The 11,973-nt window shown below is 40.4% G+C and overlaps 1 protein-coding gene across 1 annotated transcript; it reads left to right on the top strand.

Moving 5' to 3' along the window:
* The first annotated feature begins 6,783 nt into the window (after positions 1-6,783).
* LOC110538053 (interferon beta) lies at positions 6,784-7,790 on the top strand. Its single transcript, XM_021624613.2, has 5 exons — positions 6,784-6,909; positions 7,007-7,093; positions 7,224-7,373; positions 7,471-7,563; positions 7,668-7,790. Exons 1-5 carry the CDS (start codon positions 6,784-6,786, stop codon positions 7,773-7,775), a joined length of 564 nt encoding a protein of 187 aa, XP_021480288.1. The 3' UTR covers positions 7,776-7,790.
* Positions 7,791-11,973: the final 4,183 nt, after the last annotated feature.

Here is an 11,973-nt window from a genome sequence, read left to right as displayed (position 1 = left end):
GTCACTCTGTTAATAAAATGCTTATTTTAAAGATGTGCAATATTAACACTGAACAGTCATGCTTTAGATTGAACTACCTGATTCAAAGAAAGTCACAACAGACTTAACTTGTGAGCAAAACGTGATCGCTGTGCTACGCCTATTGAAACAACTGTCTGGTTAACCCTACACAGAATCTAAAAAATGTAGTGTGCAATGTCCAAAATATTGACCATGGCCCTCATTTGCTAATATAGAGCCCTGTAACACTGTAGAAATAGGCTACTGTTATATTAGTTTGTCATATTCAATATTGCCCGCTGAATTACTACTTTCTGACCTCATGAAATGCATTGCTCCAATGCAATTCTCTGCAAAGACATGTATGAAAACTGTTAATCTGCTGGACACATTTTTTTTTTTTAAATTTCACAATAGCATAATTAAGAATCACCCACTGACACGTTGGACTTATAAAGGGAAGCTAAAGCCTGAACCATGCAGCCTTCTTCACCACAAAGGAATGTTTTATACCTTCACGTATCAAATCAATCAAAGTGCATTTGTCACGTGCGCCGAATACAACCTTTGTAGACCTTATAGTGAAATGCTTACTTACAAGCCCTAACCAAAAGTGTAATTTTTAAGCAAAAAAATAGGTATTAGGTGAACAATAGATACGTAAAGAAGTCCAATACAACAGTAAAGAGATGTTGAAAAATAACAGTAGCGAGGCTATATACAGTAGCGAGGCTAAATACAGGTACTGGTTAGTCGGGCTAATAGAGGTAGTATGTACATGTAGGTATGGTTAAAGTGACTATGCATATATGATAAACAGAGAGTAGCAGTAGTGTAAAAGAGTGGTTGGCGGGGCGGGACAATGCAAATAGTCCGGGTAGCCATTTTATTACCTGTTCAGGAGTCTTATGGCTTGGGGGTAAAAGCTGTTTGGTCCTAGACTTGGCGCTCCGGTCCCGCTTGCCATGCGGTAGTAGAGAGAACAGTCTATGACTGGGGTGGCTGGGGTCTTTAAAAAAATTTAGGTCCTGGTTAGCAAGCAGTTTAGTTAGCACCAGTGATGAACTGGGCCTTACGCACTACCCTCTGTAGTGCCTTGTGGTCGCAGGCCAAGCAGTTACCATACCAGGCAGTGATGCAACCAGTCAGGATGCTCTCGATGTTGCAGCTGAAAAACCTTTTAAGGATCTGAGGACCCATGCCAAATCTTTTTTAGCTTCCTGAGGGGAATAGGCTTTGTCGTGCCCTCTTCAGGACTGTCTTGGTGTGTTTGGACCATTCTAGTTTGTTGGTGATGTGGACACCAAGGAACTTGAGGTGCTCAACATGCTCCACTACAGCCCCGTCGATGAGAATGGGGGCGTGCTCGGTCCTCCTATTCCTGTAGTCCACAATCATCTCCTTTGTCTTGATTACGTTGAGAGATAGGTTGTTATTCTGGCACCACCCGGCCAGGTCTCTGACCTCTTCCCTATTGGCTTTCTCATCATTGTCGGTGATCAGGCCTTCCACTGTGTCGTCTGTAAACTTAATGATGGTGTTGGAATCGTGCCTGGCCACGTAGTCGTGGGTGAACAGGGAGTACAGAAGGGGACTGAGTACAGTGTTGAGGATCAGGGTGGTGGATGTGTTGCTACCTACCCTCACCACCTGGGGGCAGCCCGTCAGGAAGTCCAGGATCCAGTTGCAGAGGAAGTGTTAAGTCCCAGGATCCTTAGCTTAGTGATGAGCTTTGAGGGTACAATGGTGTTGAAAGCTGAGCTATAGTCAATGAATAGCATTCTCACATAGGTGTTCCTTTTGTCCAGGTGGGAAAGAGCGGTGTGGAGCGCAATAGAGATTGCATAATCTGTGGATCTGTTTGGGCGGTATGCAAATTGGAGTGGGTCTAGGGTTTCTGGGATGACTGTGTTAATGTGAGCCATTACCAGCCGTTCAAAGCAATTCATGGCTACGGACGTGAGCGCCACGAGTCTGTAGTCATTTAGTCAGGTTGCCTTAGTGTTCTTGGGCACAAGGACTATGGTGGTCTGCTTGAAACATGTTAGTATTACAGACTCAATCAGGGACATGTTGAAAATGTCAGTTGAAGACACATGCCAGTTGGTCAGCACATGCCCGGAGCACACGTCCTGGTAATCCGTCTGGCCCAGCGGCCTTGTGAATGTTGACCTGTTTAAAGGTCTTTCCCACGTCGGCTACGGAGAGCGTGATCACACAGTCGTCCGGAACAGCTGATACTCTCACGCATGCCTCGATGTTGCTTGCCTCGAAGCGAGCATAGAAGTGATTTAGCTCATCTGGTAGGCTCGTGTCACTGGGCAGCTCGCAGCTGTGCTTCCCTTTATAGTCTGTAATAGTTTGCAAGCCCTGCCACATAAGACGAGTGTCGGAGCGGCAAAGTGGCAGCTCTACCCTTTAGCTCAGTGCGAATGTTGCCTGTAATCCATGGCTTCTGGTTGGGGTATGTACGTACGGTCACTGTGGGGACTACATCATCAATGCACTTTTTGATAAAGCCAGTGACAAATTTGGTGTACTCCACAATGCAATCGGAAAAATGTTCCAGTCTGCGCTAGCAAAACAGTCCTGTAGTTTAGCATCTGCTTCATCTGACCACTTTTTTATAGACAGAGTCAGTGGTACTTCCTGCTTTAGTTTGTGCTTGGAAGCAGGAATCAGGATAGAATTGTGGTCAGATTTACCAAATGGAGGGCGAGGGAGAGCTTGTATGCATCTCTGTGTGTGGAGTAAATGTGATCTAGAAATGTTTTCCCTCTGGTTGCGCATTTAACAAGTTGATAGAAATTAGGTAAATCTGATTTCAGTTTGCCTGCATTAAAGTCCCTGGCCACTAGGAGTGCCGCCTCTGGGTGAGCGGTTTCCTGATTGATTATCTCCTTTTACAGCTGACTGAGTGCGGTCTTAGTTCCAGCATCGGAAAACGATACTTCGGTTTATTATATAAGATGGGCAACTTCATCATTATTATAGAAGATGGACAACTTCAGCAATGTAGGTATCATATCGAATCAAAATTAAGATACTCGGTTGTTAATAGTTTTGAAATTTGATGCTCAGTATATCTCATTATTAGGCCTACATTTATTTAATTACAGCACATTTTATGTAACCAATGCTCTCACTCTCTGTACCACAATCTTTTAGTAAAAGGTTACTATTCCAATACAGTTCACTTATTATATTGATATGACTTTATTTCAGGGTGGACATTTCCAGTTCTGTGTCTAAAAGAAAAGTAGAGTGCATGTTTACAAGAACACACAGGATCAAATCAAATCAAGTTTATTTATATAGCCCTCCTTACATCAGCTGATATCTCAAAGTGCTGTACAGATACCCAGCCTAAAACCCCAAACAGCAAGCAATGCAGTTGCAGAAGCACGGTGGCTAGGAAAAACTCCCTTGAAAGGCCAAAACCTAGGAAGAAACCTAGAGAGGAACCAGGCTATGAGGGGTGGCCAGTCCTCTTCTGGCTGTGCCGGGTGGAGATTATAACAGAACATGGCCAAGATGTTCAAAAGTTCATAAATGACCAGCATGGTCAAATAATAATAATCACAGTAGTTGTCGAGGGTACAACAGTTCAGCACCTCAGGATTAAATGCCAGTTGGCTTTTCATAGCCGATCATTGAAAGTATCTCTACCGCTCCTGCTGTCTCTAGAGAGTTGAAAACAGCAGGTCTGGGACAGGTCAGGGTTTCATAGCCGCAGGCAGAACAGTTGAAACTGGAGCAGCAGCGCAGCCAGGTGGACTGGGGACAGAAGGAGTCATCATGCCAGGTAGTCCTGAGGCATGGTCCTAGGGCTCAGGTCCTCCGAGAAAGAAAGAAAGAAAGAAAGAAAGAAAGGAGAGAGAAAGAAAGGAAGGAGAGAAAGAGATTTAGAGAGAGCATGCTTAAATTCACACAGGACACCAGATAAGACAGGAGAAATACTCCAGATATAACAGACTGACCCTAGCCGCCCGACACAAACTACTGCAGCATAAATACTGGAGGCTGAGACAGGAGGGGTCAGGAGACACTGTGGCTGTCACAGCCATCGAAAGAAGAGGACCAAAGTGCAGTGTGGTGAGCGTACATTTCTCTTTATATTTAAAATGTCGCCAACAAAACAAGAAACAACCGGGAAGCTTACAGGGCTAAGTGCCACGAACAAAAGATAACTACCCACACTGAAAGGAGGGGAAAAGGGCTACCTAAGTATGAGTCCCAATCAGAGACAACGATAGACAGCTGTCCCTGATTGAGAACCATACCCGGCCAAAACATAGAAATAAAGAAACATAGAAAACAAAACATAGAATGCCCACCCAACATCACACCCTAACCTAACCAAATAGAGAAATAAAACGTCTCTCTAAGGTCAGGGCGTGACAGTGGCCCCATCCGATGATACCCCCGGACAGGGCCAAGCAGGCAGGGTATAAAGGAGGAACACACTTCAGTATCATGTAGCAAGATTTTAATAGGCTAAACTATAGTATATGATTTTTTACAACTTCAAAATGATACATTGGAAGTTTATCCATGGAATTTACACCCTAATGCCTAAACTGCTGTTTTCTTTTACAGAGGTGAGGACGTCCCTGTAATTGCATTAGAGGCTTTGGGATATATAGTCCAATTATTTAACGGCCGGACTCCTGTCAGGTGGAACAAGGAAACACTGAAACTGTTCAAAAACAGATGACCTAGTTAAGTTAATAAATTAGAGCGATGCGTCAGTATGATCCCTCATGGTGTAGCCTAAGCTATATTGGGGAGTAGACAATAATTGGCACAGGTCTTTAATTTGTGATTTAATCTAAATCATATTTGAATAACATTTTCAGAACCTTTCTTAAAACAGAACTATTTCACTGACCACCATGGTATATTGTCTCCAGGTCGGGTAAGGTATTGGGGCATCCTCTGGAGATGGAGGGTCGGTTTCTTCAGGCAACGCGTCTCTGAAAACATATTTCGATCACCACAAATCGGATGAATTTTGCTGCAACAACTCACATTTGAAACTTGGAACTTCCAAGCGCCGTTTTTGTCGTCGGATGCGTTGGCCCAGCACCTGCTGTGGTTGAGTTGACTGAAAATGCACATCTTGTTTGCCCTCCAGGAACACAGCGCACAGCGGAAGTTCACTACAAACTGATGCAGTTTTAAGAATTCCTCGTCAGCAGAGTCAAGCAGTGACAATGTCGACTGCAGAGTCAAGCAGTGAGGAAGAAGCGGTCTGTTGGACAACCACATAACATCATTGGAGACATGTGACATGTACCTGAGGCTGGCTAATAGATTGATGGATGATATATTTACTGACTGACTGATTTATTTATATGTGAAGGCTATGTATTTATTTATTCCTTTACTTACCTATGACAAAATGAAATTACATGCATCTATTATCATGTTGTTTGAATTCATTTTCATATTCAGCCATCCATGCATTCATCCATTCAGTCAATCATGCATTCATTTGTTTACAGGCAATATGCAGTTCAAAGCAACAGCATGGTGGTCACTCAACCCCTATTTTGGTAAATAGCTGAGTGATAGGGTTCGATAAAAGTCACCACTGTCAGAGAGCTATTGATTCAAGTAATGACCATCCAAGAGTTCAACATTTAATTTTAACTACATTTTGAAGCTATACCATGTTTGTTTAGATGTACGTTGTTTCAAACAATGTCATAAAAAAGCACATTTTGGGTTCTGTTGAGGTAAGACAGGTGAACGAAGCTCATGAGGCATTTAAAAGGTATATATTCTTCAAGAGTCAATAAGCCTGTGTATCATTAATTTAAAAGTCTATATGGGATGTAGCAATCGCAGTAATGTCCCCTTTTGCTAAGCATATCCAAGACGATGAAAAGTATTATTATTAGGAATTAGGCACATTTCCAATAAGCCTGCGATAACGTCATCACAACACATTGGCACATTGGTTTATTTAATAGGAATATCCTTGCTAGTCTCTCGTAAGGAATAAATAGTCAAGCGATAATGTTAGCCTGATTATTCAGATGCAGACGTCATAAAATGCTGGTTAATTTCTATTTAATCATCAGTTATTATCAAGAGTTTAATTCAAATGTATAGACATGAATGGGATTAAAGACAGAAGATCCAAACAGAACGAGATCATATTAAATCATCATCTCTCACTCCCTCTCTCTCACAGACACGCGCACGCAGGCACCCAGACAGACACAGAGAGAGAGAGAGACAAACAAACAAACAAGCAAATAAAGAGGTCAACAGCATTCATTGTAAAGTTAAGGGGTCGATATTCTCTCTCTGTCACTCTCTCTCTCTCCTTCTCCCTGACTTAGAAACATTTGAGCGTTCACAAGGCCAGTTATGAGTTACATTTTCTAAACCTACCTAGACCAAGTGCCTCCTGTGAAGGACCACTCGAAACATGATGAGAGGGAAGTGGAGCAAACGAAAAGAGAGATCCGGTCTTGCGGTTCACTAGGCAAAACTTTCCCAAATTCATTCATTTTAACTCCTAATTTAGCGAGAAACCCTTTCACTTTTTGTACATCCTTTCAAGCCTCACTATTTAAATTCACCCGCAGAAATGGGATCAGAACACAAACCACATTCTCACTGGAGGAAATTTGCAATTTACTGGCAACAGGTGAGTCAACAATATGCTATCATTTTATAATTGATTCAGGATTCAATGAATTCATTATTTTCACGATTCTTTTCAAATAACAATGATCTTCTGCTACAGATCATCTAACTACAATAAGAATGGCACTTCAGACTGTCACTTGGATGAGCGCCTTCCTCTGCGTCGCGCAAGTTTGCTCCATGCCCATGCCTTGCCAGCTACAAGGACAGCTGGTGCGAATAACCCACAACCTACTGAGAGACATGGTACTTTTTTTAAAATTACTTTTGTTTTGAGATGTATTCTCCAACTATGTTTAACTGAATTCCTCAACGTGAATGCTGTATTTTCTATTTCTTTCAGGGGGGCAATTTTCCTCTGGAGTGCCTGCAGGAGAATGTCTTCGTGGCATTCCCAGCCACCGCATTTTCAACCTCCGGCGCGCCACAGGTAAGGGCAAGCGAGTACATCCAAGTGTTCTTTACAGCATGAAAGAGTATTTGAAACTGTTAGGATTAGAAAGTAGAACCCTTTATACTACAATTTATGTTTTTACAATTATTGTTGTTGTCCGTTTCAGTTGAGCAGCAGTGGTGCTAAAGCTATTTATGAGACATTGAAGAACATCGACACATTGTTTGGAGCTGACGACCTGCCTACTAAGTGGGACCAACGGAAGTTGGAGAATTTTCAGAATATTGTATACCGCCAGATTGAAGAGAGCAAATGTGTGAGTTACTATGCCAACACAGATAGGTTAACTGTTTAATTGTGGTATTGTGACATTTTTTATTATTATTCATCGCCTGCCTTTTTCTTTCTGGCAGATGATGGGCAGTGTGGATACCAGTGATTATCTCAACAGGGCAGAAGGACTGAAGACGTACTTTGGGAACATTGCAGCAGTCCTAAAAGAAAAGGTAGACTATAGGTTAAACGCAAATATACACATTGTTTTGATAATATCTCTACATTGGACAATATTACCCTACATTGCCCTAACAGTTTCTTTGTATTTTCACAGAATTTCAGTTACTGCGCCTGGGAAGTGGTTCGAAAAGAGCTCCTGTACAGCCTACAGTTCATTCTGGAACACAACTCTGATAGCCTGCTGTGGGCCAACAGAACATGAACATGAACTTGGAGAACTTTTTTACAGTTGTGTTTGATTTTAAAAGCCTATTATTCTACAATCATGTAATGTGCAACGTCAAAAAGCAATATTATTAATGTATTTATTTATTTATCATGGTTAATTATTTATGTATGCCTACATATTAATTTATTGATGTATCTATTTGAAAATCATCAAATGTTAAGTTAATAAACATTTGTATACTTTTAAATATTATTAATCTGAGTGCTCATTCTGTAGCCCAGTCTGTCGATGTGTGAACATTCAGATTTGTATTAAACATGCTCAGGTCATATGGATGTTAGAACTATTAGTCCTATAGCATACGAATCCATTAAGGAAAGCCCTAAAAACAAGTCAAATGTATCTTCTCAAAATGTAGTTATATTCCAAATCCTTTTTTTCAGTGAGGTGTGTTTTAACACTGGACAATGCGGGCCTGTTTTGAGCGTTGAACTCTGAGCTCCATGCGATTTCCGTTCCGACCATGGAGATCCTATTACATTTTATAATTCCCAATTCTGTGGTTCCCTCTATGAATTTGCTTTCCACAGTAAATAACGTAATCGGAACAATACTAGCCCAATAGACTGAACAGGTGCACTGTGAATTCACCAAAGCTAGCCCAGCTCAATTAATCCCCACCGTTTCGCTTAGTTGTCATAATTGTTCACCAAATGTACATTATCCCAGTGGCGTTGAAAGACAAAATGTAAGTAACCGAATTTCTGTCCCTCTTACTGCCCCGGATGCCTCTGTTGATCCTACAGCTATTGTCTTTTATATATACAGTGGGGCAAAAAAGTATTTAGTCAGCCACCAATTGTGCAAGTTCTCGCACTTAAAAAGATGAGAGAGGCCTGTAATTTTCATCATAGGTACACTTCAACTATGACAGACAAAAAAAGAAAAAAAATCACATTGTAGGATTTTTAATGAATTTGGGGCTGTTTAATGAATTTGGGGCTGTTTTTCTGCAAAGGGACCAGGACGACTGATCCGTGTAAAGGAAAGAATGAATGGGGCCATGTATCGTGAGATTTTGAGTGAAAACCTCCTTCCATCAGCAAGGGCATTGAAGATGAAACGTGGCTGGGTCTTTCAGCATGACAATGATCCCAAACACACCGCCCAGGCAACGAAGGAGTGGCTTCGTAAGAAGCATTTCAAGGTCCTGGAGTGACCTAGCCAGTCTCCAGATCTCAACCCCATAGAAAATCTTTGGAGGGAGTTGAAAGTCTGTGTTGCCCAGCAACAGCCCCAAAACATCACTGCTCTAGAGGAGATCTGCATGGAGGAATGGGCCAAAATACCAGCAACAGTGTGTGAAAACCTTGTGAAGACTTACAGAAAACTTTGACCTCTGTCATTGCCAACAAAGGGTATATAACAAAGTATTGAGATAAACTTTTGTTATTGACCAAATACCTATTTTCCACCATAATTTGCAAATAAATTCATAAAAAATCCTACAATGTGATTTTCTGGATTTTTTTATTTTTTTTGTCTGTCATAGTTGAAGTGTACCTATGATGAAAATTACAGGCCTCTCTCATCTTTTTAAGTGGGAGAACTTGCACAATTGGTGGCTGACTAAATACTTTTTTTGCCCCATATATATAAATATATATAATATAATAATATATAATAATAATAATATATATAAAATACAAATATATTTCACCTTTGTTTAACTAGGCAAGTCAATTTATAACAAATTCTTATTTACAGCTCTGTATTTTTCGCTGACTGCCCCACCACCACAGAAATCACTGAGCTAGGCTGAAACACCTGCATTTTGGAACTGCCTTACTCAAGAAAGCAAAAAAAGAGACCATGTTTGTATGCAGCTTTATTAACTCAATAATTACTTATTTTTTATATTGTTTACAAACTTATATGTGACACGTATTAATGCCAAAATAACATGCAAAAGAGGCAACAACATAAAAACGTTACATTTTTAAAAACGTTTTGTTGTTGTTGTAGTCAAAACAGATGGAGTTCTGCCCCACCTGCCCTGAAAACCGGTCGCCACTGGGTGGGTCCAATATCAAATGCTCTCGAATAGAGGCTAAATTAGACTGAGCAAAAGTTCTACATCACCACATATGGGATGCATTTCGCTGCCACAAATCACATATGAAACTGGGAACTTCCAAGCGCCGTTGTGGTGTCGTAGGATGCGTTGGCACAGCACCTGCTGTGGTTGAGGTGACTGGAAGAAAAAATATATAATTATTTCTACATTGTTTGCTATCCAGGAACACAGCGCATGCGTATGGGAGATCACGCGAGTGGAGGTTCCCGAAAACCTGGTGCAGTCCACGAAATATCTCGACAGCAGAGTCAAGCCGTGAGGAAGAAGCGGTCGTTTGGAGAACCACATAATCATCATTGGAGACATGTGACATGTTTCTGAGACTGGCTAATAGATTGACAGCTGATGCATTTACCGAGTGAATTATTTGTTTATAAACATTGGTTGACTGATATTTATATGTGAAGGCTATGTATTTATTCCTTTATAATAAAATGTAATAATTATTCTCATATCTTTTTTTATTAATTAATTTATATATTTAGTCATTCATGCATTCATCCTGCCATTCTTTCTTGCATTCATTTGTTTATAGACTGACTTTTGTAAAGGAGTAATCTGCAGTTCAAACAACACGAAAGCGGTCACTGAACCACTATTTTGTCATAATAGCTGAGAAATGGGGTTGGAGAAAAGTAACCACTGTCACAGAGCTATGGATGAAAGGAAGGTCCACCTATGAGATTAAAGTTGTAGTCTAGTTTTATGTACAGTTGGAAGCTATATCCTGTGTTTTTCTACATTTACATGGTTTCAAACAATGTCAACATTTTTTTATTTGGGGTTCTGATGAGGTAAGACAGTAGTTGAACTAAACTCACGAGGATTGTAAAATGTATATATATTCTTCAGGAATCAATGGGTAGCTTGTGTATCAATTGTTTTAAAATGGATGTGGTAATCGCAGAAATGTCCCCTTCAGCGTAGTATGTCGGGGATGATGAAACGTTATAGTATTAGGAATTATGATTTAGGTAATTTTCTAATAAACCTACGATTACGTTATCACAACACATCGGCAAATTGGTTCATTCATATAGCCCTGCTTGCCTCTCCCAACGACGAACTATTCAAATGTTAATGTTAGCAGGATTATTCAGACACAAATGTCATAACATGATGGTTCATTTCTATTTAATCATCAGTTATTACCAACAGTTTAATTCAACTGTACAGGCATGAATTGGACGCAGAGGATGCAAACATAAAGCGATCATATTAAGTTTTGTGTGGCTCAGCTGGTAGAGCGTGGTGCTTCCAATGCCAATGCTGTGGGTTCAACTTCCATAGGGGACCAGTAAAAAACATAGTAAAACTGTATGCACTCACCACTGTAAGTCGCTCTGGCTAAGAGCGTCTGCTAAATGACAAAAATGTCAATCATAATCTCACAGAGAGAGAGATACTGGTTGACTGATAATATTTTATAAATTCATAACATTGAATAAAAAATATATGAATATATTCTCATCTTGTTTTCATATGCATATACAGTTGAAGTCTGAAGTTTACATACACCTTATCCAATTCCTGACATTTAATCAGAGTAAAAATTCCCTGTTTTAGGTCAGTTAGGATCACCACTTTATTTTAAGAATGTGAAATGTCAGAATAATAGTAGAGAGAATGATTTATTTCAGCTTTTATTTCTTTCAACACATTCCAAGTGGGTCAGAATTTTACATACATTCAATTAGTATTTGGTAGCATTGCCTTTAAATTGTTTAACTTGGGTCAAACGTTTCGGGTAGCCTTCATAAGTATCCCACAATAAGTTGGGTACATTTTGGACCATTCCTCTTGACAGCTGGTGGAGCTGGTGTAACTGAGTCAGGTTTGTAGGCCTCCTTGCTCGCACACGCTTTTTCGGTTCTGACCACACATTTTCTATAGGATTGAGGTCAGGGCTTTGTGATGGCCACTCCAATACCTTGACTTTGTTGTCCTTTATCCATTTTGCCACAACTTTGGAAGTATGCTTGGGGTCATTGTCTATTTGGAAGATCCATTTATGACCAAGCTTTATCTTCATGACTGATGTCTTGAGATGTTTCTTCAATATACCCACATAATTTTCCTGCCTCATGATCCCAT

This window comes from Oncorhynchus mykiss, chromosome 12, assembly GCF_013265735.2.
Source record: "Oncorhynchus mykiss isolate Arlee chromosome 12, USDA_OmykA_1.1, whole genome shotgun sequence".
Classification (NCBI taxonomy): domain Eukaryota; kingdom Metazoa; phylum Chordata; class Actinopteri; order Salmoniformes; family Salmonidae; genus Oncorhynchus; species Oncorhynchus mykiss.
This window is presented reverse-complemented; position numbering and strand designations above follow the sequence as displayed.

Excerpts from the sequence above, each read along its gene's own strand:
- LOC110538053 (XM_021624613.2), top strand. The coding sequence starts at position 6,784 with ATGGCACTTCAGACTGTCACTTGGATGAGCGCCTTCCTCTGCGTCGCG. Across the intron at positions 6,910-7,006 it reads ACAACCTACTGAGAGACATG|GGGGGCAATTTTCCTCTGGA; the intron begins GTACTTTTTTTA and ends TATTTCTTTCAG. Across the intron at positions 7,094-7,223 it reads CAACCTCCGGCGCGCCACAG|TTGAGCAGCAGTGGTGCTAA; the intron begins GTAAGGGCAAGC and ends TGTCCGTTTCAG.